Genomic DNA, 27,572 nt, shown 5'->3' with positions numbered 1-27,572 from the left:
TTGATGGAAGCAACAATTTATTCTCGATATTAAAGCTGATCCACCCCCTAAAAAAATAAAAAATAAATCACCATGACACAGACTGTGGCGATACATTGGCACATGAGAATGATTAGAATATGGCAAATATTAGTAAATTCTTGCATTGTCTCTATGCGGGCTACCTGAGACATGAAACAGAAAGGTGGGATGGCATATAGGCTGTCGCCAATTTATTAATGAGCATTTTGCCTAAATGGGTAATGGAAACACTTCAAGTTCATTTTTAGCCGACACTGTTCTTTCTTGCGAAAGAAAGTTCTTTTTTTTTTTTTTTAGGTGTGACTTCATTACATCCAGCTGTTTTATCGACACAAGATAGTTCAATGGAAACACATTGTAGCAGGCAATTGTCACATCTGTTTTCTATGTGAACTTTCTAAATGTCCCCCCCAAAAAAAAAATTGCTGGAAAAGTTCATGGAAACCTAGCTAATGTCTACGAGAGAGAGGAGGATGAGAGAAGGATGAAGCAAGGCCGGGGGATAGAGGAAAGGAGAGAGGGCGGGGGGAGGAAACAGAGTTGTCTGTGGCCTCAAACCTGTAGAGGCAGTAGCCTCTCTCTCTCTCACTGTTCCTCTCTCTCTCGGTGGTGGATATCTTCTCTACATATAAATACCCACATTGCCACATAAGGAAATAACAGACTTTATCGGCGAGAGACGATGACTGCCAGACCTTTCACAAAAATAGATGGTGTGTGTGTGTACTGTATGTGTGTGTGTGTATACTGTATGTGTGTGTGTGTGTGTGTGTGTTTAGCACAATGACATCACACCTGTATTAGACTCCTCCGCCCCAGGATCTCTCAGGTAACAGACCACAGGGATGACTCTACTTTTCAGTGTGTGAATGTGTGTGTCTTGTGCTACAGAGATACGTACATACCATTGTCATCTAATTTGAACTGTTTATCACAATCTCTACCGATGCCTCAAAACTGTGTCAGTATCAATGGCATAGTGTACCACACAACAGGCAGCTAATATTATGCAAAAGGTGACTAGTTAGTAGTGTCAAAAACATCATCACAGGTCGTTCTGTAGATCAGTGTTTCCCAAACCTCCCCTGGTGTACCCCCACATTCCACGTATTTGATGTGTTCCAGTGCTGGCATACCTGATTTCAACCAATGAAGGGCTCTGTGTTTAGTTGATCAATTTAACGAGGTGTGCTAGAACTGGAATACATTGAAATAAGTGGAATGGCTGGGTGTACTCAAGGAGAGGTTTGGGAATCACTGCCTTAGATTGAGAAGGCTGTGATGCCTGGTTCATGTTAGGGAACGCAATGGCAAATGTCTTAAAACAGAAAACTTTTTTTTATTTTTTTATTTTTTTAATTTGACAAATCTAGGAAGTCCCTCCCTGTTTCAGCTTTTTTTTTAACGTTTCGTGTAAAAAAAAAAAAAAAGCCCTGCCGTAGCATGATCCAGCACTGACACCAAACTGCTGAGTGAGGTAGACTACACATCACCTTCTCAAATCTCTATCACATAATAACAGTGACCTGCCGTCCGCAGGGTCAAACTGTTTACCCGGGGAAAGGGGTCTTTTCATGTTTATAAATGAACAACATCAAGCAGTAAATGGCCGGATAGAGCCTCTATAACTTCTCACCATCGACAAGGGCTTTTCAAAAATAACAGATTGCCTCCCTAAGGTCCTTGTCGGACAGATGGAGAATCATCAGTATCCCACTCCCCACTGCCACCCACCACCCAAACCCCCCCTACACACAAACACCTTCCCTCTCAGCCTGTTTCCTATTCCTATCCCACTTATACTCCCCCTTCCACCCCTTCTGACCACCACGACAAATTGCCTGAAGGAAGGCCCTGATTGGTTTTCAATATCGGCAGAGGTATGGCAGAGTTCGGTGGCTTGGGGGGTGGGGGGGTGGGGGAGGATATGACCTTTGAATCCTGGGTCTTCACACGTGGGGGGATAACCTGCCCATCATTAGTCTCTCTCTGCTGATCAACACAGGGACAGCACACTGAGAGGGAGGGGGAGAGGAGGTCCCCCGCTTTGTCTGCAGCATATGCCTCCAGCTCTGTGAAAACAATGACCAGAGAGAGAGGGTTGGTGTGTAGGTCACAAATACAGGGAGGGGTGAAACCTTATCCAAGTGAATTACCTGAAAACACATTGATTGATAAATCAAAATCTTTAAAAAATACAGATTTACCAATAGTCTATAAGTTTTACTTGCTACCAACAATTACATATTAGTTTCCTCTTGTTGTTTTTTCAACATTACATTTTCAATTAATTGAATTATAGACAAATCTTTAATGATCTTTGGTGTAAAGAGAGAGAGAGAGAGACACAGAGAGAGAGAGACAGACACACACACAGAGAGAGAGAGAGAGAGACGAAAAGAGAACGAGAGACAGAGCCATAGAGGCACATGAGCATTCTCCCAGCTATAGAGTGTGACATGGCCTTGTGTGCAGCCTTGTGAGACTGTGAGTGAATATCAGTTCTCTTATAACTCTCAGGGGCATTGGCCTGCCTTCAGCCTTGCTCGATCAATGTAAGCCTCCCACTGCAACAGACTACATGTGTGCGTGCAATGCGCGTGTGTGTGTTGGAGTACCTCAGATGTATAGAGAATATACAGTATACACAAATGTGCACACACTTATGTATGTATATTCTCTATACATCTGAGGTAGCCTATTCCAACAAACACTGAAACAAACATACATTACAGGAGCTGGAGAAGCCATCCTCTCTCCCAGAGCTCAAATATATTTATTTCCCCCCATAATTATTTGTGTTAATTATCATTTGCCGCACAGTGTGCCGGAGCTATGGGCTATAATTTAATTCATAATGAGTGAATCTCCAATACTGCAATAACAGTCCAAATGGAAATGGCTGTGACTTTGTCATGTTCTTCACTATGGGTGAGCTGTGTACAATGTGCAGGGAAACATGGAGATGGTGATTGTGACTGAGTGGTTAGTGAAGGTCGAGAGGGGTGATCTGGATTCCTACTGTTAAAACTGATCCAAGATCAGTGATTCTCCCTGTTCAAGGGCGACTGCGCTTCCTGATTTGGACTCATTTTAGATTTGGTTCATTAAGAAACGCAAGCGGCCATGACTGAATTCAAACATAAGTAGTGTGATTTGGATCCAAACTTTTAACCAGCAATTCCTAAAACTGATTTGAGATCAGTGATTTTCCCAATGTAAGATCTCAGCACTTATTCTATGCTGGTCCCACAGTGAGGTCTGGGAATGGTATATACGTTTTCTTCTCTGATCTCGGTCGTTTCCCTAATTTATCTCTTTTCTCATGCCTCTTTAAATTTGTCCTCCTCTACCTACTATCCCTTCTCTCTTTCCAGTTGCTTTTTAAAAATGTAACACCCTCTTTGCTCTCTAACCCTATCTTGGTTAAGTATCTTATCTTCATCTGTGATGTGGTGTGTGTGTGTGTGTGTGTGTGTGTGTGTGTGTGTGTGTGTGTGTGTGTGTGTGTAATGGGCCCTTTCTCATTAATCTGCTGGTGCAGGGTATTTGGATCGATAACTCGGCAGGCCATAGGAGTGGCGGGATTGTTCAATTCACCAAAAACATATGGGGGATCTCTCTCTCTCTCTTTCTCAATTCAACGGGGCTTTATTGGCATGGGAGACGTGTTTACATTGCCATAGCAAGTGAGAAAAAAAACAAGAAAACAAAATGATAAAACAAAACAAATTAAACAAAACAAAAACAATTAAATGTTTTTAAGGGAGATTTCATCCTGACTCTGCCACTGCCATATTAACATTACGTTTTGGTCATAAACATCAGAATTTTCCAAATCACAAGCTAGAACGAGCACATTTTCATTTCACTGGTAGAAATCTGGAAGTTTCTGCCACGGTCTTCCTCCTCTTCATCTGAAGAGGAGAGGCGAGAAGGATCGGAGGACCAAAATGAGGCGTAGTAGGTGTTCATGATGAATATTTAATTAAAGAAAATACTGAACACTGAATACAAAAACAATAAACCAATAATGACCGTGAAGCTATAAATGAGACCTGTGCTGACACAAGCAACTAACATAGACAATCACCCACAAACAAACAGTGCAACCCAGGCAACCTAAGTATGATTCTCAATCAGAGACAACTAATGACACCTGCCTCTGATTGAGAACCATACAAATCCCCAAATCATAGAAAAACAAACATAGACTGCCCACCCCAACTCACGCCCTGACCATACTAAGTACATACAAAACAAAGGAAATAAAGGTCAGAACGTGACAGTTTCGACTATCTGCATATCTGGAAGTTTTGGAATCTGCATTCACTGTGAATTCTGGAGTTTGTGGTTGACTGTGAGCAGTCTGCAGAATTCATAGTTCAGAATTCACAGTGAATGCAGATTCCAAAACTTCCAACACACTCAGGTCAATTTTTAGTCTCATAGCAAAGGGTCTGAATACTTACGTAAATAGGGTATCTTTTTTATTTTCAATACATTTGCAAAAATTTCTAAACTTGTTTTCGCTTTGTCATTATGGGGTATTGTGTGTAGATTGAGGGAAAAAAAGGATTTCATGAATTTTAGAATAAGGCTGTAACGTGACAAAATGTGGAAAAATTCAAGGGGTCTGATGATTTTCCAAATGCACTGTAACAAAGGGTGTCACACAGGGATCGATTCTTGGTCCGGTTCTTTTGACTATTTACATGAGCAATATTGGTTGATCTGTCAAAAAATTATACAATTCACCTGTATGCAGATGACACTTGTATGTTACTGCCCCCATGTCTGATCAGGCCATTTGGAGCTTTGCAGAAATCCTTTGTTGAACTTGAATTAGAACTTAATGCAGGTAAAACCAAGTATATGGTATTATCTAAATCTTGTAAAAATATATCTGAAGATTTTATTCATACGTACACTGGATTTATTTTAGGCTTGTCGCCTAAAACACTCACAAACTTTTACAGATGCACAAACGAGAGCATCCTGTCAGGCTGTATCACCGCCTGGTACGGCAACTGCACCGCTCTCAACCGCAAGGCTCTCCAGAGGGTGGTGTGGTCTGCACAAAGCATCACCGAGGGCAAACGACCTGCCCTCCAGGACACCTACAGCCCCCGATGTCACAGGAAGATTAAAAAGATCAAGGACAACAACCACCCGAGCCACTGCCTGTTCACCCCGCTATCATCCAGAAGGCGAGGTCAGTACAGGTGCATCAAAGCTGGGACCGAGAGACTGTAAAACAGCTTCTATCTCAAGGCCATCAGACTGTTAAACTGCCATCACTAACATGGAGAGGCTGCTGCCAACATACAGACTCAAATCTATGGCAACTTAAATAAATGGACTTAAGGTATCACTAGTCACTTTAAATAACGGCACTTTAATAATGTTTACATATCCTACATCACTCATCTCATATGTATATACTGTATTCTATACCATCTACTGCATCTTGCCTATGCCTCACGGCCATCGCTCATCCATATATTTATGTGTACATATTCATTCCTTTACATTTGTGTGTATAAGGTAGTTGTTGTGAATTTTTTGGATTACCTACCGGTTTTAGACTATGGCAATATTATGTACATACATGAATGAATCTGCCACTGGTATTGAAGCCTCTGGGCGCAGTTTATCGTAGTGCATTACACTTCATTTCGGTTGATAGTTTCGGCACACATCACTGCACTCTTTATCAGAAAGTAGGCTGGTCCTCTTTGACATCTTGTAGATCAATGCATTCCATGCTTTTTGTTTATAAAGCCCTCTTACATAAACTACCACTCACTCACTTCTCTGTTAACCTACAGAAATACAAGCTATCAGACACCATCTCAGGAATGGCTCATTATAAAGTTCCCTTTGATATCGACAGATTTAGGTGAATCTGTCTTTAGCTATTGTGCACCTTTCTGGTGGAATGGTCTACAGAATGTTAAATATATGTTTTTATTTAACTAGGCAAGTCAGAATGAGCTGAAGCTGAATGGATTGGTGCCTCTAAAGCAGTTCAGACAGCCATGTTTGGTCATTTTTAGGGAATATTGTTTTTGTTTTTAGGATTCTATGATTGATCTATTTTTAATTTGTTGTGTAAGATTTTTGATTGCTAATATTGATTGCTAATTATATTTTGTAATTTTCCCCAGGTCGTTGCTGTAAATGAGAATATATTCTCAGTCAGTTCGCCTGGTTCAATAAATAGAAAATATATGTAAATACAAATTTGCGGTTGTACTTTGGAGCAGGCATGTGCATATTGAATACACACTTATACATATTGAAAGCATGGCCAGTACTCTTACGTCCGACCACAATCAACACATACTGTAGGCTACCAAAATGATTGTAAATATGCATGATACGATGAAAAACTAAGAACATGAAAGCGATCACGTATGACACACACACACACACACTAAAAGAACAGCTGGAGTTACATCTGAACAATTGATTTTATGCCTGTGAATTAAAAAAACACAACCATTCTTGTTGCTAAAAAGACATTAACAAAACAGCGTTACATAATCAGTATCAATGTGACCATGGTGTCATAAGGATGTTGCATGCAGTTTTGCCCGATGGGCAGTAACTGTGTATGAGCGGCATTATGCTAGCTTGAGAGAGCGAGATATCTTTCCACCCTCTGAATCATTGTGGTCGCTATGTAAAGAAGAGTAATTACACTGAAACAGGACCTATTTACCCCAGGCAGAATATCACTGTGCAGTATTTAAATACCTTAGTCTGGGTCAATATGTAGAGAGTGAGAGCTAGAGAGAGAGAAACTCAACCATGCAACCACGAGTAACAAAGTTCAAACAAATAAAGATCTTGAACCAATATACAGTTGAAGTCGGAAGTTTACATACACTTAGGTTGGAGTCATTAAAACTCGTTTTCCAACCACTCCACAAATGTCTTGTTAACAAACTATAGTTTTGGCAAGTCAGTTAGGACATCTACTTTGTGCATGACACAAGTAATTTTTCCAACAATTGTTTACAGACAGATTATTTAACTTATAATTCACTGTATCACAATTCCAGTGTGTCAGAAGTTTACATACACTAAGTTGACTGTGCCTTTAAACAGCTTGGAAAATTCCAGAAAATGATGTCATGGCTTTAGAAGCTTCGGATAGGCTAATTGACATAATTTGAGTCATTTGGAGGTGTACCTGTGGATGTATTTCAAGGCCTACCTTCAAACTCAAAGCTGCTTTGCTTGACATCATGGGGAAATCAAAAGAAATCAGGCAAGACCTCAGAAAAAAATTGTGGACCTCCACAAGTCTGGTTCATCCTTGGGAGCAATTTCCAAATGCCTGAAGGTACCACGTTCATCTGTACAAACAACAGTACGCAAGTATAAACACCATGGGACCACGCAGCCGTCATACCGCTCAGGAAGGAGACACGTTCTGTCTCCGAGAGATGACCGTACTTTGGTGCGAAAAGTGCAAATCAATCCCAGAACAACAGCAAAGGACCTTGTGAAGATGCTGGAGGAAACAAGTACAAAAGTATCTATATCCACAATAAAACGAGTCCTATATCGAAATAACCTGATAGGCCGCTCAGCAAGGAAGAAGCCACTGCTCCAAATCTACCATAAAAACGCCAGACTACGGTTTGCAACTGCACATTTTGACAAAATATTGTATGTTTTAGAGAAATGTCCTCTTGTCTGATGAAAAATAGAACTGTTTGACCATCATCACCATCATTATGTTTAGAGGAAAAAGGGGGAGGCTTGCAAGCTGGAGAACATCATCCCAACCGTGAAGCACGGGGGTGGCAGCACGATGCTGTGGGGGTGCTTTGCTGCAGGAGGGACTGGTGCACTTCACAAAATAGATGGCATCATGAGGATGGAAAATGATGTGGATATATTGAAGCAACATCTCAAGACATCAGTCAGGAAGTTACAGCTTGGTCGCAAATTGGTCTTCCAAGTGGACATTGACCCCAAGCATACTTCCAAAGTTGTGGCAAAAGGGCTTAAGGACAACAAAGTCAAGGTATTGGAGTGGCCATCACAAAGCCCTGTCCTAAATCCCGTAGAAAATTTGTGGGCAGAACTGAAAAAGCGTGTGCGAGCAAGGAGGCCTACAAACCTGAGTCAGTTACACCAGCTCTGTCAGGAGGAATGGGCCAAAATTCACCCAACTTATTGTGGGAAGCTTGTGGAAGGCTCCCCGAAACGTTTGACCCAAGTTAAATAATTTAAAGACAATGCTACCAAATACTAATTGAGTGTATGTAAACTTCTGACCCATTGGGAATGTGATGAAAGAAATAAAAGCTGAAAAATAAATCACTCTCTCTACTATTATTCTGACATTTCACATTCTTCAAATAAAGTGGTGATCCTACCTGACCTAAGTCAGGGAATTGTTACTAGGATTAAATGTCTGGAATTGTGTTAAATGTATTTGGCTAAGGTGTATGTAAACTTCCAACTTCAACTGTACAAACCCTAATTATTGCTGAAATGAAATTATTTTTAATTAAACTTCAATGTTACCAAATTCTAAATAGAGATTAGCAGAACACCTTGTCCAAATCACAGAGTTCAAACAAAGGAAGACATTAACAATGTACAGACTCAGTCACCATAGCCTGGCAATAGAGACAGAACACCATAGAAAAACATGAAATACCAGAGAACAAAGACTATCTAAGCACTGTGGGTTGGTTGAAGTAGAGAATGAGCGTTCCTACTCCCCTGCTCCAAATACGACTCAATAACCACGCCTTCATGCGCCAGTATTGACATAATAACCATCATATTGAAGTAAACTTGGAGTCAGTGATGATATGTTGTGTGGTCCTCCCACTACGACTTGAGAAACCATGCAGTTCATTAGGCGACAGATGAAATGCACGATGAACTTCACAGGATGGTGAATGTGCTAGTTAAGCACCTTTCCATTAAATATCGAGGGTCTTATTCTGGTGACATGATGATCAATGCTTGGCTGCCTTCAACAAATACAAATAAAATCTCTCTTATCCATAATAATCTCATAATGTAGATAGCCTACCTGCACTGTATCTGTGAGCTGTTGGCTAGAGAGCATGTGCCTAACCCAGAGTGGGCACATTTGCAATAAAAAGCAAACATTTTTTGACAAAACAATCAGTAGAGTTGAAAACGCAATGGAAACCCATTTAACCTGTATTTTTCATCGGTTACATGGTATTTTAACAGCAAAAGTTATTTGTATGTGTACTACGTGATCACGCACAGCCTGTTATTCGCATAAAGTCAGTTGGATGGAGACATCTCTGCTGGGAAAATGCGCGTATTGTTTTCCGACAGATATGCGAATATTCGCATGAAAATATGCTGTAAATTGGATGGCAACCAAGCTAATCAGAGGTATTTAAGATTTGCTGGATTTCGTGTTGAGGAAAACGTTTGCATTTTGTTAGGAAAAAACAGAGACTGTAGATCTTGCTGCAGATTATGTCCTGGCTTGTCATAATATTAGAGAGACAATAGCTTATTATTGTTGCTCAAACGTATTGTTCGTTTAAGTAATACTTCATATACACTGAGTGTACAAAACATTTTCTTTCCATAGACTGACCAGGTGAAAGCATTGATTTGTTATTGAGGTCACCACCTAAATCAATGTCGATGAACAGGAGGAGACAATTGAGACATGGCTTTTTTTTGTGTGTGTGCTATTCATAGGGTGAATGGGTAAGACAAAATATTTAAGTGCCTTTGAACTGGGATATGGTACTAGGTGCCAAGCACACCGGTTTTATTCAAGAACTGCAGTGCTGCACAGTTCCCTGTGTGTATCAATAATGGTCCACCACACAAAAGGACATCCAGCCAACTTGACACAACTGTGGAAAGCATTGGAGTCAACATGGGCCAGCATCCCTGTGGAACGCTTTCGACACCTTGTAGAGTCCATGTCCCGATGAATTGAGGCTGTTCTGAGGGCAAAAAGGGTTGCAACTCAATATTAGGAAGGTGTTCCTAATGTTTTGTGCACTCAGTGTACATTGCTTTGGAAACAGTGGCAACCACTCATTCATGCTCTTAAAGCATTTATTTTATTTTATTTATTGAGAGAGTGAAGTGGTGGAGAGGTAGCGAGAGGGTAGAGAGAGACACAGAGAGGGTAGGCGAAAAGAGAGCTGTAGGGAAAGAGCAAAATATGTAGGGAGAGGATGTGGGTGGCTTGGGGATGGGCAGGGTTTTATGTGATGTCTGAACTGTCATGATGGCCACATTTTCTCCTCTCTCTTTTTCAAGGCAAACCGAGAAGGAAATGAGACAGGAAATGAGCCAATAAAACATTCATCCTTATTAAAGATTTAAGACGTATTGGAGATGTACAGTAGCTGTATGAGATATGTTGGGAAAAGTGTTTGTGTATGCGCAGGTGTTCTATAGCAGAAAGAACCAAACACAGATTGAAGCCACAGTGAGCTTAACCTCATTGATTAATAAGGAATCAAGGACTGACATCAGTACTCTCGCTCTGTCTCTTTCTCAGATGCTATGGTTTTGCCTTGCTATTTTATCTGCTAAGTCCATAATAACATAAGTAGATACCTAGAGAAAAGACAAGTCTAGAGAGATAAACCTTAAAGAACAGAAGCAGCACCAGATCATTGAGTGATAGCTTGTTAGTGTTGTTTAGTGGTTGGTTTGCGCTGGGAGAATCTGCCAAAGGCTTTCCTAGTCACTCAGCTGCAAAACATGGCTGCCTTGTGCTTCAATTGAAAGTGATGGTGGAGTACACCCTCTATGGGCCATGAAAGGAATTGCAAGAGGTGTACTGTAATGTGCCCACAATTAGGAATATGGATGTTGATTGACTAAAGGTTCCTTTGTGAAATGTCCAAACTATAATTACTTTAAAAGGTATGTTGATTATGCCAAAATTACACATAAGATAGGCTCTCGATCTCTGTGGTCAACATGAGTAAGATTTACAAGCGTGTTAAAGGGGAATAATGGCAAATTTGGAAAATGTGTCAGTCCAACAACAAGTCAGAGGGGTACAGTCTGTCAAAGTGCGCACCTCTATCACTCAGAGAGAGTGAGCAAGAGCGGGAGCTACGTCACAGAGTTATACAGCCCCCAACTCACTGCAGCGCTAGATAGATCTTTGTGGAATAACACAAACCTACGAAAAATGTAGACTTCTGTAACAGTGAAATTACTACATTCGGGAAGTGCAATCTTGATCTGATTAGATTTATTGGGATCCCCATTAGCCGACACCAATGGTAACAGCTAGTCTTACTGGGGTCCGACACATAGCGAAAAATACATTACAGACAAAATACTTACATACAGTACCAGTCAAAAGTTTGGACACACCTACTCATTCAAGGGTTTTTCTTTATTTTACCATTTTCTACATTGTAGAATAACAGTGAAGACATCAAGGCATTGGAAGATGGCGTCGACAGAGATAGTTGCCTAGTGAGTCCTTAGGAAACTATGCTGTATATTGCTTTTTAAAGTATTATTTCTTACATTGTTACCCCAGGAAATTTTAAACCTGTTGAGGCTAGGGGGCAGTATTTTCACTTTTGGCTGAAAGGCGTGCCCAGAGTAAACGGCCTCCTACTCTTTCCCAGCTGGGAATATATGCATAGGATTATTACTGGTGGATAGAAAACACTCTGAAGTTTATAAAACTGTTTGAATTATGTCTGTGAGTATTACAGAACTCATATGGCAGACAAAAACCCGAGAAGAAATCCAAACAGGAAGTGAGAACTCAATATAGAAAACAGTGCCATTTGATGTCCACCTTAGATATGGATGAGAATGCACTTCCTAGGGCTTCCACAAGATGTCACCGTCTTTAGATTCTGGTTGTATGATTCTACTATGAAGGAGGGGCTCATAATAGCTCTTTGTGTGGGTGGTCTGGTAGAAAGCCTCGGTCTCATTACGCGCGGTCACGAGAGTGTCCTACCGTTCCTATGCTTTTCTTCAGACAATTAAATTCTCTGGTTGGAACCTTATTGCTGATTAATGTTTAAAACATCCTAAATATGGATTGCATACATCATTTGACTTGTTTCTACGACCTGTAGCGGAACTTTGAGTTTTTGTCTGGAGGAATTGCTCGTGGTTTTTGAGGATTGAATGCTGGGCTGAACAAGCTAACAACAAGTGGATAAATTATGGGCTTTTTGGAACAAATTAGTCATTTATTGTCGAACTGGGATTCCTGGAACTGCCTTCTGATGAAGATATTCAAAGGTGAGTGAATATTTATAGTGTTTTTTGTAGCTTCTGTTGACGCCAAAATGGCAGCTATTTCTTTGGGTTCTGAGCGGCGTTCTCAGATTATTCTTTTTCCGTAATTAAAAAAAACAAATCTGACACAGCGGTTGCATAAAGGATACATTTATCTTTAATTCTGTGAATAAGACTTGCATCTTTTATTGATGTTTATTGTGAGTATTTCTGCAAAATCACCGGATGTTTTGGAATCAAAACATTTCTGCACGTAACGCGCCAATGTAAACTGAGATTTTTTTAATATATATATATATATATATATATATATATATGCACATTATCGAACAAAACACACAATACATGTATAACATGATTTCCTATGAGTGTCATCTGATGGAGATAATCAAAGGTTAGTGATTCATTTTATCTATATTTATGCTTTTGTGACTGTGAAATATCGCTCTGTGTGATTTTGAATTTGGTGGTCATCTAACATAAATATATGTTGTGTTTTCGCTGTAAAACATTTTAAAAATCGGACACGATGAGTAGATTAACCTCATGAAACTCTGGGGGCAGTATTTCATTTTTGGATGAAAAACGTTCCCGTTTTAAACAAGATATTTAGCTTTGGAAAGCTTTGGAAAGAAAACACTCTGACGTTTCCAAAACTGCAAAGATATTGTCTGTGAGTGCCACAGAACTAATGCTACAGGCGAAACCAAGATGAAATTTCATACAGGAACTGAGCCAGATTTTTGAGGCGCTGTGTACCAATGTCTCCTTATATGGCTGTGAATGCGCAAGGAGAGAGCCTACACTTTCTGTCGTTTCCCCAAGGTGTTTGCAGCATTGTGACGTATTTGTAGGCATATAATTGGAAAATTGACCATAAGAGACTACATTTACCAGGTGTCCGCTGGGTGTCCTCTGTCGAAACTATTGCGCAATCTCCAGGTGCGCGCATTTTTCCATTTTGAAGAGAGGAGAAACCAAACTGCCAGGAGTGACTTATCATCGAATAGATATGTGAAAAACACCTTGGATTGATTCTAAACAACATTTGCCATGTTTGTCGATATTATGGAGTTAATTTGGAAAAAAGTTTGCGTTGTTATGACTGAATTTTCGGGTTTTTTTCTCAGCCAAACGTAAAGAACAAAACGGACCGATTTCTCCTACACAAATAATATTTTTGGAAAAACTGAACATTTGCTATCTAACTGAGAGTCTCCTCATTGAAAACATCTGAAGTTCTTCAAAGGTAAATGATTTTATTTGAATGCTTTTCTTGTTTTTGTGAAAATGTTGCACGCTGAATGCTACGCTAAATGCTACGCCAGGTATCAAAACTCTTACACAAATGCTTGTTTTGCTATGGTTGAAAAGCATATTTTGAAAACCTGAGATGACAGTGTTGTTAAAACCTTTTGAGGGCATGGCAGATTTACGCCCCCTTTGGAGAAATTGGGTACCCCTAGTAAACTGAAAAAAAAAATATCAAAAATTGCTAATATATGCATATAATAATTATTATTGGATAGAAAACACTCTAAAGCTTCTAAAACCGTTGGAATTATGTCTGTAAGTATAGCAGAACTCACAGGGCATGCATTCTTCCAAACTAGTTTTTGTGGCCATGAAAGTTGGAGCAACTTTGACGTCATGGCCCCCACCCTTCCCGACCACTTATGGATCTGGGGACACTTTCCATCTCTTCCACTAGATGTCCTCTTTCTTTAGAGCGTTCAATCGTTCAAATCGCGCAAGAATTGGCCCTATAGGAGTGATTGGAGTAAGTGTCGCGAGAAAAAAACCTGTGCGTTAGGGCGCGAATTGGTCACAGCCATTCCTTTGTTCCAGCACTCCTGGGAAGAGCAAACGATGCCCGGTTGAATTGAAGTTTGTTTTGCACGTCTAAAACATCATAAAGCTTGCTTCTGCACTTAGTTTGACCTGTTTAGTCGACATATAATGTGTAATTTTGAAGTTTTGATGCGCAACTTATCCGGACCGGAGGACGTTTTGGGTGCATTTCAGCTGATGTTATTAGCAGTAGCTAATACAAAGACGCAAGACTTGAAACCAAACGATGTATTGGGTAAGTATGAACCCTTCCAGAACATTCTGAACGAAGACCATCGAAGGTAAGGGAATATTTATGCTTAAATCTGTGTTTCTGTTGACTCCAACATTACGTGGAAATGTAGCTTGGAACTGAGCGCTGTCTCAGCATATGGAATAGTGTGCGATTTCTGTAACGTTAAAAATAAATCTAACACAGCGGTTGCATAAAGAAGCAGTGTATCTTTCTAACTATATGTAGAACATGTATATTTAGCCAAAGTTTATGATGTCTATTTACGTTATCTTGCCGAGCTACCTAGATTTCCTGCGGGCATTTTTGAGTAATTTCTGAACATGAGTACATTGTAAATGGACATTTATGGATATATATGGCATATTATTGAAAAAAAAAAAATGTACTGTGTAACATGTCCTATCACTGTCATCTGATGAAGATTTTCAAAAGGTTAGTGAGCGATTTATTTTTTAATCCTGCTTTTATAATTTTATATTTTCTGGGACAAAATGGCTGCCGCTTGTCTTTGTTTCGGTGGTGGTCTAATATAAATGTGTGGTGTGTTTTCGCCGTAAAACATTTTAAAAATCTGACATGCTGGGTAGATGAACAAGGTGTTTATCTTTCATTTGAGCTATTGGACTTGTTAATGTGTGGAGGTTAAATATTTCTAAGAATATTTTTGCGTTCCATGCGCCACCGTTTGAGCTGAACGGGGGGGAGGGTGTTCCTCCAGAGGAACTCCTGGCATCAACAGGTTTTAACAAAAGGCTAAGCTTGAGAGCTAGCATATTTATTTCATTTCATTTGCGATTTTCATGAATAGTTAACGTTGCGTTATGGTAATGAGCTTGAGGCTATAAATAGGATCCCGGATCCGGGTTTGCTCGTCGCAACTGGTTATAACCAAGATGTTTATCTTTCATTTGCTGTATTGGACTTGTTAATGTGTGAAAGTTAAATATTTCTAAAGGATATTTTTATCAGCTGAATGGGAGGGCGTGTTCCCTTCAGGGAACTCCTTGTGCCCCAACATGAAGTCTTATTACATACAGCCGGGAATAACTATTGGATATAAGAGCGACCTCAACTTACCAACATTACGACCAGGAATACGACTTTCCCGAAGTGGATCCTCTGTTTGGACCACCACCCAACCCAGGACAATGGATCTAATCCCAGAAGCAGACCCAAGACCAAGGTGCCACAACAGGGGCAGATGGAGCGGCCTCCTGAGCAGGCTCTGTAGACTTGCACATCGCCCACCACTCCCGAGTATACTACTCGCCAATGTCTAGTCTCTTGAAAACATGGTAGACGAAATTCGAGCAAGGTTTGCAAGGTTTGCCTTCCAGAGTATGTAACATCATGGCTCTCTCGGGATATGTTGTCGGAATCAGTTCAACCCCTGGGCTTCTCCATGCATCACGCTGACAGAGATAAACACCTCTCTGGGAAGAGGAAGGGCGGGGGTGTATGCTTCATGATTAACGACTCATGGTGTATGTTGTTATGATTACAGGAACTCAAGTCCTTCTGCTCACCCGACCTAGAAGTCCTCACAATCAAATGGCGGCCATATTACCTTCCAAGACAATTGTCATCATTTATCATCACAGCTGTGTACATTCCCCCTCAAGCAGACACCAAGATAGCCCTAAAGGAACTTCACTGGATTCTATGTAAACTGGAAACCATATATCCTGAGGCTGCATTTATTGTAGCTGGGGATTTTAACAAAGCAAATTTGATAACAAGGCTACCTAAATTCTATCAGCATATTGATTGCACTACGCACGGGGGTATTACAATCGACCACTACTACTCGAACTTCTGGGATGCACACAAAGCCCAAGAAGGCAAAGATAACTGAACTAAATTACTCCCGTCCTATAGCACTCACTTCTGTCGTCATGAAGTGCTTTGAGAGGCTAGTCAAGGATCATATCACCACCACCTTACCGGCCAACCTAGACGCACTTCAGTTGGCATACCGCCCAAACAGGTCTACAGATGACGCAATCGCCATCACACTGCCTTATCCCATCTGGACAAGAGGAATACCTATTGTAAGAATGCTGTTCATTGACTACAGCTCAGCATTCAACACCATACTACCCTCCAAGCTCATCATCAAGCTGGAGGCCCTTGGTCTCAACCCCGCGCTATGCAATTGGGTCCTGGACTTCCTGACGAGCCACCCCCAGGTGGTGAAGGTAGGAAACAAGATCTCCACCTCGCTGACCCTCAACACTGGGGCCCCACAAGGGTGCGTGCTCAGCCCCCTCCTGTACTCCCTGTTCACCCTCGACTGCGTGGCATGCACGCCTCCAACTCAATCATCAAGTTTTCTGACGGCACAACAGTAGTAGGCCTGATCATCAACATTGCTGAGACAGCCTACGGGGAGTAGTTGAGAGCACTCGGAGTGTGGTGTTAGGAAAACTACTGATCACTCTACATCAACAAAACAAAGGAGATGATTGTGGACTTCAGGAAACAGCAGAGGGAGCACCTGCCTATCCACATCAAAGGGACAGCAGCGGAGAAAATGGAACGTTTTAAGTTCCTCGGCGTACACATCAACGACAAACAGAAATGGTCCACCCACACAGACAGTGTGGTGAAGAAGGCGCAACAGGCTGAAGAAATTTGGCTTGTCACCCAAAACCCTGACTAACTTTTACAGATCCATAATTGAGAGCATCCTGTCAGGCTGTATCACAGCCTGGTGTGGCAACTGCTCCGCCCTAAACCACAAGGCAAAATCTGTCAAAATCTGTTTTCATCTAAGCGTGAGCCAAAACTAATTTACCGCTTCACTGCTGCTGTTTTGTGAGAACACACACACACACACACACACTTAACTGTGAGGTGTCTGAAGTAGAATAATTATTTGTCCTGAGACTTCCTCAGACAGCTGCCTCCTGAGAGATTTTCCATTTCCTGTCAGCTGGGATCTACTGTAAACACACTCACATTGCTGTGAGGGTGTTGCTAGCTGATGATAGAGTGTTTTCTATAATCGCTTCTGACAAACTATCAGCATCACCTTCAGCTGAAATATTTATTACCGTTATACATAGTTGAGTTAATCTCAAATGTGACTGAGGGAACACACTTTCAATGGTACCTTCATGCACATTGTCAAGTCATTGTCAGATGACCACAACATTAGAATTGGAGGAATGTGTGCATTTACATTGCGTTCACACGATACAGCCACATCGCGTGGTGAAACATCGGGTGGGAAGACTGTTGAGGAGTGGTGTAAAATACTTGAAAGTACTACTTAAGTAGTTATTTAGGGTATCTGGTAGCAGGTAGCCTAGTGGTTTGCGCATTGGGCCAGTAACCGAAAGGTTGCTAGATTGAATCCCCGAGCTGACAAGGTAAAAATATCTCGTTCTGCCCCTGAACAAGGCAGTTAACCCCCTGTTCCTAGGCTGTCTTTGTAAACAAGAATTTGTTCTTAAATGTCTTGCCTAGTTAAATAAAAAATCTGTACATTAATATTTATATTTTTGACAACTTTAAGTTTTACTTCACTACATTCCTAAAGAAAAGAATGTATGTTTTACTCCATACATTTCCCCTGACACCCAAAAGTACTTGTTACCTTTTGAATGCTTAGCAGGACAGGACAACTGTCTAATTCAGACACTTATCAAGAGGACATTCCTGGTCATCCCTACTGCCTCTGATCTGGCGGACTCACTAAACACATGCTTCATTTGTAAATTATGTCTGAGAGTTGGTGCGTCCCTGGCTATCCGTAAATAAAAAATAAAATGGTGCCGTCTGGTTTGCTTAATACAAGGTATTTGAAATGATTTATACTTTTACTTTTAATACTTAAGTATATTTGAGCAATTACATTTACTTTTGATACTTAAGTATATTTAAAACCAGACCAGACTTTTACACAAGTAGTATTTTACTGGGTGACTTAACTTTTACTTGAGTCATTTTTTATGAAGGTATCTTTGCTTTTGCTTTTTTTTAAGTATGACAATTGGGTACTTTTTCCACCACTGCCATTGAGAGATGCGAGCATGTGTGAGGGAGCCCACATGAGGGCGAGGCTAGCATGACTGGGCAAGTGCAGCTTGTATAATGTAATCACTCTGTAACACACCTTGTAATTCAGGATCTTCTAATCAGCTGGCTTGCATGGGCGGGAGTTCGGCTTTCCATGCTGATATCACCATGCAGCAAATTGGTTAATAGACCAATGACAAAGAGAGTTTCAAACCTCTGCCAAAAACAGCTAGTTTTCCCCTCCCCACTTAGAACTGCAAAATTCTTGCTTAACAAAGAGCTATTTTTGCCAATTTTAATAAATCTATTACAGAAAGGCACTTCTTTATTACCCAAAAATTATATTGATATAAAAACAGCTGCTTTGGGCCTTTAATACACACAGCTTTTACCATCTGTACTACACATTCCTTTGTCTCATGCCCTCCTGCACACTCACATCTAGGAATCTTCCTCCTTCAAAATGCTGCAATATGACCATAAGCTTGGCACCTAAAACACCGTAATGGGTTCGAGACAAGCTCTCACAGGATAACTGACACATCCTAACATGACTTTGTAGGGCAAAAACTCAGATTCAAAACTCAGCAGGACAGACGGTGTGTTCTCTGTTTCACCATGCTCTCCACCGGGTCTATGTTGCATCAAACGGCGGGCGTCACAGATACCGGGAATATTCCATTTCAGTTGATCCTCCTCAACACTTAATGACACCCCATTTCTCACTTCTTTCAACGGCACCCCGCTCTGGAGAGTAAAGCAAGACACAGGTCTTGTCCAGACGAGCGTGGTGCAGAACGCCCACTCCCTCTGGGCGGAGGAAACAACAAAAATCACCACAAGTCTACTTTTAGTTACTTTCACTGATTCAACAGTCCCCAGACACTTCTCCACCCAACCTGACACCACATATGGATCAGCCAGAAGGCAAGGATCCATTCGCTCCAAAAATCTCACTCCCACAGGGTCAGAATCGTCTTTGTCATCAACGGGGTGAGGCTCGAACTTGGCGGTGTTCACTGTATCTGCCACTGCATGTAATCAGAGAATGATACGACGAAGCCACCTGCCCCGCTGTGCGTTTTGGTTCGAATGCACCCATAACAAAAACGCAGATGACCCCACCGGGAAGAGAAACTACTTGGTTCACCTCTCACTCTTCAATAACCTGCCAATCACTCACACCTTCTTCTTCTATAGTTATTGGTGATCACACCGTTTAATGTAAATTACGTCACCTACTATGTGGGATGGAAACACAATTCCCCTAAAAAAACTGAACTACCAAAACATTTATAAAATAAAATAAATCAAACAATTTTACTGTTAAAAAATGAATTAATAAAACAGAGCTGATCCCTACACAGGCGCCATCTTCCACTCCAATTTTAGACATTTCCTTTTTTGTTCCAGTTTTCGATACTAGTGTTGTCCGTTCAGAACATTCGTCTTCACCAAAGTAGCTTGACAAGCTGCTTTAGCTAATTTGCTGCTTAATCCAAACTCAGCATCCACTTCCACCATCTTCCCTTCATCCCACACCTAAAGTCATTGGATTTACTAAAACACTGTCTCGTGACGCTACATCACTCACACCTGTGAGCAATTACTCACTTCTTCTTCTTTGAGGTTTATACAGTCGTATGAAAAATTTTGGGCACCCCTCTGAGGCTGCATAATAATTTACTCTGTCATCACAGAAAATGATCACAGTGGCATGCCATTCATTTTCTAATAAAAACTGAGTACTGGGGTATTGTCCAGACAAAGATTTTTAGTGTAGCAATATTAAGTTGTATGAAATTAAATCAGATGTGAAAAATAGGCTATGCAAAAATGTGGACACCCTTGTCATTCTGTTGATTTGAATACCTGTAACTACTTAGCACTGATTAATTGGAACACACAATTGGTTTGGTGAGCACATTAAGCCTTGAACTTCATAGACAAGTGCATCCAATCATGAGAAAAGGTATTTAAGGTGGCCAATGGCAAGTCGTTGTTCTCTTTGACTCTCCTCTGAAGAGTGGCAACATGGTGGCCTCAAAACAACTCTCAAATGACCTGAAAACAACGATGGTTCAACATTATGGTTTAGAGGAAGGCTACAAAAAGCTATCGCAGAGATTTAAGCTGTCAGTGTCCACTGTGAGGAACATAGTGAGGAAATGGAAGACCACAGACACAGTTCTTGTTAAGGCCAGAAGTGGCAGGCCAAGTAAAATATCGGAGAGGCAAAGGCGAAGGATGGTGAGAACGGTCGAACCACCTCCAAAGACCTACAACATCATCTTGCTGCAGATGGTGTCACTGTGCACCGTTAAACAATTCAGCGCACTTTGCACAATGAGAAGCTGTATGGGAGATTGATGCGGAAGAAACCTTTTCTGCACACAAGCCACAAACAGTCGCTTGAGGTATGCAAACGCATTTGGCAAGCCAGCTTCATTCTGGAATAAGGTGCTGTGGACTGATGAAACAAAGATTGAGTTATTTGGTCATAACAAGGGGCGTTATGCATGGTGGCAAAAGAACACAGCGTTCCAAGAAAAACACTTGCTACCCACAGTAAAATTTGGTTGGGGTTCCATCATGCTGTGTGGCCAGTGCCGGTACTGGGAATCTTGTTCAAGTTGAGGGTCGCATGGATTCCACTCAATGTCAGCAGATTCTTGGGAATAATGTTGAAGAATCAGTCACAAAGTTGAAGTTACGCTGGGGCTGGCCATTTCAACAAGACAACGACCCAAAACACTGCTCAAAATCTACCCGGTCATTTATGTAGAGGAACAAGTACAATGTTCTGGAATGGCCATCCCAGTCCCCAGACCTGAATATCATTGAGAATCTGTGGGATGATTTGAAGCGGGCTGTCCATGCTCGGCAACCATCAAACCTAACTGAACTGGAGATGTTTTGTAAGGAGGAATGGTCCAAAATACCTTCATCCAGAATCCAGACACTCATTAGAGGCTATGGGAAGCGTCTAGAGGCTGTTATTTTAGCAAAAGGAGGCTCTACTAAATATTGATGTGATTTTTCTATTGGGGTGCCAAAATTATGCACCTGTCTAATTTTTTTTGATGCATATTGCACATTTTCTGTTAATCCAATAAACCTCATTTCACTACTGAAATATTACTGTGTCCATCAGTTATTTGATAGATCAAAATGAAATTGCTGATCCAAATACCCAATTATTTATAAATGGAAATCATGGAAATTGTCAGGGGTGCCCAAACCTTTTCATACGACTGTAGATAGACTGCACTCATTAGGTGTATTGCCGCCACCTACTGTACGGGGTAGTAAAAAATACCCCAGAAACATAATGTGTTTTGGTTGAACAAATTCATGCTACTACCCCGAACAAAACAATAATACATACTCCTTCCGTCAGGTTTTAAATATCTATTCAGATCCCTACACAGGCTCAGAAACCAGGGAGGAGGGGGGGACCTCTTCATTCAGTACTCCCTGTAACATTTTGGCTGTAAAGTCCTGGAGATTCAGCTATCTATTTGCCGCCATCACAATGATGTCTAACTTCTTAGATTTTTTATTAGTTTGACTAGTGCAATTTATCAATTTAGCACTATAAACGCAACAAAGTCCACCTTCTTCACTGTTAGTGTGTCAGGATCCTTCTCCTGCATGGCATTCACTGTAGACAGTGGGACATTCACTTCCATCTCATCTACACTCACTCCTTCAGCTATTTTCACTCCCTCCACATAGGAGATCTGCTGGATAGCCGGATAGCCCTGCGACCTCCTTCATCCTTACAGGGTACTCCAGGAACTTGGGAACATGATTCCCATCATCACAACATGCTTCATCTGACTCTTCAGCTGCTAAATATTTATTCATTCAACAAACACTTGCCACTTGTCCAAACTTTTTACAATTGAAACACTGCAGCGGCTTCTGTACTTATGGTAATTACTCACTTCTTCTCAAGCCTTGCTGATGGTCTCCAAGCACCTGTTGGCGCCAGATGCCGCCACCTAGGGATGGATTGTAAATAGGGGAAGTTTAATGTCTGACTTTGGCCAACAACACTTACCTTTTCCTAAAACTGTACATGAACAACCTAATAACACTGAAAATAACATCTCTGCATATGATGAGGCTGAGTTGGTTGATGGGACTTCTATACTAGTCTCATCATACAGTATAACTGTACAGCTTTCATATTAATGCAATAGGGTGTACAAGTGGTTGAACAGCGATTTGTAGCTATTCAAATGTATTAATGGTTTAAGATCTGGTTCTTTCAACAACCGAAAAACTGCAACATAATCTATTTTCTTACAGAAATTATTTTGAAAAAGAGAATAATGATTCGGGAAAATGTGCTCAAACAATCTAGATGTCACCATTTGGCATTTTGTGGTACATCTATTTTTTTAAACAAAATTGATTTTTTTAAACAGACATTGATGTTAGTGGCAGCCTTTGCCTTCAGGGCCTGTGTTTGGAGTAGAGCAGCTTTTTATTGAAGCCACTGGGGAGTAAGTCAGTCCACTAATAATTCATTGACATACAATCTGCCCACATTAGAAACAGTAGCATTAGTGAGGGAGATACAGGTGAGTCATGGCGCCATGGTAACTGCCTTAGGCCGAGCGAGCCTTAGTCGGACCTCCTGCTTGGAAAGTGGGGCGTGTGTGTGTGTGTGTGTGGGGTGGAGGAGGGGCGGTGGGGGGGTTTATTGGCAGGTGCCCTGAAGTGCCAGAAAGCCCAGAGCTACACAATTGAAACATGCACAAGTCGTACCAACCACTGAAACCTGCAACGAACAAGTACCTGCAGAAGAAATGGGACCAGACCAGATACGAGGAGCATAGGAATAAGGTATGAGATGAATGTGTCTGTGTGTGCCTGTATTTATACGTGCACACATATATATGTCTGTAGACAAGTACACAAGTGAATACATGTGCATATTTATTAAAGTGTTAATTCATTAAAGCATATTGTCACATGCCTGATCCCCAGGCATTTTATTTTCCTCCTGTATGATCTTCAGAAGCATTACTTACACACACCAAATTAATGAAGTAAATCAACAATGGATTACATAATTAACTTCCATAACAACCTAACATTAACTTACCATCACCTCCAGCTGAGTACGGCCAGGCCCATTGTGGACACTAAAGGCATTAGAACACCTGCACATGTTCAGCTGAAACTCAAGAAACTCCAGGTCAGTGGACGCACACACTGGTTACAATGGTGTAATGATGGGGCGGTGAGTCGGATGCAGGTGAAACGTTTTAGTAAAACATCAACACCAAGAACACGACACTAACATAAGGCAGTACATCAAGACACAAGGACAACACCAACTGGTTAGTGAACCTGGGAGAGTGACATATAAATGGGGAGGAAATTATGAAGGTAATGGCGTCCAGTTGTGAATCATAATGATTCACAGGTGCGCGTAATGATGAGTGCCAGGTGTGCGTAATGATGAATCCCAGGTCCGGTGGTTATTACTCTGGCAACGTCGTACGCCAGAGAGGGAGCAGACGTGACAAATGGCCTGATGATGTTACCTTACAGTGGTGCTTGAAAATATATATATTTGTTTATAATTGACCTTGGTATCTGGAAAAACAAAATAAACATACACTGAGTATGCCAAACATTAGGAAAACCTTCATAATATTGAGTTGCAAACTCCGCCTGTTGCCCTCAGGACAGACTCAATTCATCGGAGCATGCAGCATGTCGAAAGCATTCCACAGGGATGCTGGCACATGTTGACTCCAATGCTTCCCACTGTTGTGTCAAGTTGGCTGGATGTCCTTTAGGTGGTGGACCATTCTTGATACACAAGGGAAACTGTGCAGCGTTGCAGTTCTTGAAACAAACCAGTGCGCCTGTAACCTACTACTATACCCCGTTCAAAGGCAGTTACATCTTTTGTCTTGCCCATTCACCCTCTGAATGGCACACACACAATCCATATCTGAATTGTCTCGAGGCTTAGAAATCCTTCTCTAACCAGTCTCCTCCCCTTCATCCACACTGATTGAAGTGGATATAACAAGTGACATCAATAAGAGATCATAGCTTTCTCCTGGATTCACCTGCAGTCTATGTCATGGAAAGAGCAATGTTTTGTATACTCAGTGTGCTATCACACAATTATTGTTACTATAGGTTAAAAAGTATTGCAGTAGGACATTTAGTTTCATTGCAGACTGTATATGAACGAAATACAGTAGATAAAGTGAAATCATGTATACAGACACAGATATTTTCATCTAGCATAGCCATACAAATGGTCATAGACAAGGGTATAAAATAATTGTAAAACTGCTACTGTATCCTTACAACTACAATGTGTATGTGTCTCACATAGGCATTCAATGTCTGAAACATTAGAATGTATGCCTATATCAGTCATAAATGTCTACTGATAGCACAGTCATTACCAACAAAGGTTCGAATATCAAGATATAGTGAAATATAACCTGTCACCTGAAGTGGCATATAACTGGTTAAATGTCAATATCTGACATTTTTTAAATGAGATATGTCTGCCATTACGTCTATTTTTATCGATCAGTTACAAGATGAGAGGCTGGTCACCATCGAGAGAGACAACCGTCTCCTGTCCTCCAAGCTGTCTGACATCGTGCGGTCCAAAGGTCTGGTCGACCACAGGAACCATTATCCCGAGAGAAGGTAAGGGCTACTCACGTTTCACGTTTAAGTCACCGTTAAAAACCTCTCAGCACTGTGTCACGGCAATACTCTCCATAGGAAATGTAATACTCTTGTGTTTTGCAGTGATATTATATAACGTTCAGTCCATTATTCATAAGATCAATAAATATTTGATGACTAACTGTGGACATTCTTTGTCAAAAGAAAACATGGTGGAATATTAAATGATTTTTAAGGCTTGTCCATCCATCAAATCCTCTTTGTAGATAATGCCTCACAGAATGGTGTACTGATACTCAGTTCTGCATTTATTATTCGATTGTTTATTGGATTGGGAAAGTTGTAATTACAATACGCATATAATAAACTGTCAAATCAAATCAAATGTTATTTGTCACATGCTCCGAATACAACAGATCAAATCAAATTCAAGTTTATTAGTCACTTGCGCCGAATACAACAGGTACACCTTACAGTGAAATGCTTACTTATAGGCTCTAACCAATAATGATTTAAGAAGGTAAGAAAAAATATATAAATAAGTGTTAGGTAAAAAATAGAAAATAAAAAGTAACAAATAATTAAACAGCAGCAATAAAATAACAAGCGATGCTATATACAGGGGGTAACAGGTACAGAGTCAATGTGCAGGGGCACCGGTTAGTTGAGGTAATTGTCATGGTTTTCGTCGTCTGAAGAAGAAGAATCGACCAAAGCGCAGCGTGGTAATTGTTCATGCTATTTATTGAAACTGTACGCTACAACAAAATTAACAAAGAGAATAACCAAAACAGTCCTGTAAGGTGCAAAACACTAAACAGAAAATAACTACCCACAAAAACCATGTGGGAAAAGCTGCCTAAGTATGGTTCCCAATCGGAGAGAACGATAGACAGCTGTCCCTGATTGAGAACCATACCCAGCCAAAACAAAGAAATGCAAAAACATAGAAAAAGAACATAGAATGCCCACCCAAATCACACCCTGACCAAACCAAAATAGAGACATAAAAATCTCTAAGGTCAGGGCGTGACAGTAATTGTACATGTAGGTCGAGTTAAAGTGACTATGCATAGATTATAAACAGAGACAAGTAGCAACGTAAAAGAGGGGCTGTGTAGCCCTTTGATTAGCTGTTCAGGAGTCTCATGGCTTGGGGGTAGAAGCTGTTAAGAAGCCTTTTGGAGCTCGACTTGGCGCTCCGGTACCACTTGTCGTTTGGTAGCAGAGAGAACAGTCTATGACTAGGGTGGCTGGAGTCTTTGAACATTTTTAGGGCCTGGATGGCAGGAAGCTTGGCCCCAGTGATGTACAGGGCCATACACACTACCCTCTGTAGCGCCTTATGGTTGGAGGCCGAGCAGTTGTCATACCAGGCAGTGATGCAACCAGTGCTCTCGATGGTGCAGCTGTAGAACCTTTTGAGGAACTGAGGACCCATACCAAATCTTTTCAGTCTCCTGAGTGGGAATAAGCTTTGTCGTGCCTTCACATCTTAGTGTGTTTGGAACATGATAGTTTGTTGGTGATGTGGACACCAAGGAACTTGATAAATGTAAACTGCACCTTTAGGCCTACTTTACACTGATTTACTGCACCAGTCCCGAGATGGGATTTACAGATATTTTAAGGGCTTTTAAGATTCAAGAGAGAAGTTAAAAGAGCAAAGAGAGACTTGTTTAAGTACATTGGTCACTGTAGCTTCATTCACCTCAGTCGCTCTAAAAACACATAGCCTATTAGCTATACAATTAGTCGCTACACATTAAGTCCCATTAACTCATTAGCACAAGGACACAGGGACAAAAAACTATAATTTAATGCACAGAGGGTTCTGTTAGTAGAAAAAGTTTTTTATTAACAAAAGGCGGAGGTAGAACCACAGGTTCAAAAGTGATGAGGCAAGATTTGTCTTTTCTGGATCCTGGAGTCAAATTTTCCGCATTGACTGACCATGTCTTAAAGTAATGATTTACTGTTGTTTCTCGTTTCTCTTTGCTTCCTCAATTTCACGGCGGACAGTCTAACCACTGAGTTGGTTAAATGTAGACTCAACTATATGACATAGATGCACAAAGTAAACAGTATAGTGGTTTAATTTCCACAACAACCTAAGAGCGTTGATGCTCGAGGCTAAACTTCTCCTCTGTTTTGGTCCTGCTGCTACCACTCTGTCACAGCGTGAAATGAACCCATGCACATGCGCAGATACACTGTGTGACTGTGTGAGTGCGAAGTCTTGCATCTCACTTATCACAATATCTGCGATGCTGCTCATGGTCACGCTATTCGAGACTACCTTTAAAAGTGCTATAATACCATATACAAAACGCTATATGGGAAATAGTGTCAAGGACTAGTGCACTACTACCTGTGCCATGAAGGCCCAGACCCTTTGGCTAAAGTCATAGTACCTTGGATGATGGTACAGTAGGTTACACTGAGCATACATAGTGATGTGTGTAAGACAGAACTAAACATTCTG

At 41.0% G+C, this 27,572-nt stretch overlaps 1 protein-coding gene and 1 long non-coding RNA gene across 2 annotated transcripts in view; one reads left to right on the top strand and one right to left on the bottom strand.

Annotated features, from left to right (window-relative positions):
* LOC118940499 lies at positions 1–23,747 on the bottom strand. Its single transcript, XR_005037089.1, has 3 exons — positions 23,523–23,747; positions 22,354–22,410; positions 1–2,093 (listed from the first exon to the last, which is right to left on the bottom strand). It is a non-coding gene; the product is annotated as an uncharacterized LOC118940499 (long non-coding RNA).
* Positions 23,152–27,572, top strand: part of si:ch211-284k5.2 (uncharacterized protein CFAP97D1) — a 22,118-nt gene continuing 17,697 nt past the window's right edge. Inside the window, exons 1-3 of the mRNA XM_021565648.2 lie at positions 23,152–23,260; positions 23,535–23,615; positions 24,987–25,105. Coding sequence (XP_021421323.2) covers positions 23,168–23,260; positions 23,535–23,615; positions 24,987–25,105 — 293 coding nt within the window. The 5' untranslated portion in view covers positions 23,152–23,167. The remainder of the gene's footprint in view (positions 23,261–23,534; positions 23,616–24,986; positions 25,106–27,572) is intronic.

Source organism: Oncorhynchus mykiss, chromosome 2 (genome assembly GCF_013265735.2).
Source record: "Oncorhynchus mykiss isolate Arlee chromosome 2, USDA_OmykA_1.1, whole genome shotgun sequence".
NCBI lineage: Eukaryota > Metazoa > Chordata > Actinopteri > Salmoniformes > Salmonidae > Oncorhynchus > Oncorhynchus mykiss.
Note: the sequence above shows the minus strand (reverse complement) of the source record. Positions and strands in the feature narration are given on the sequence as shown.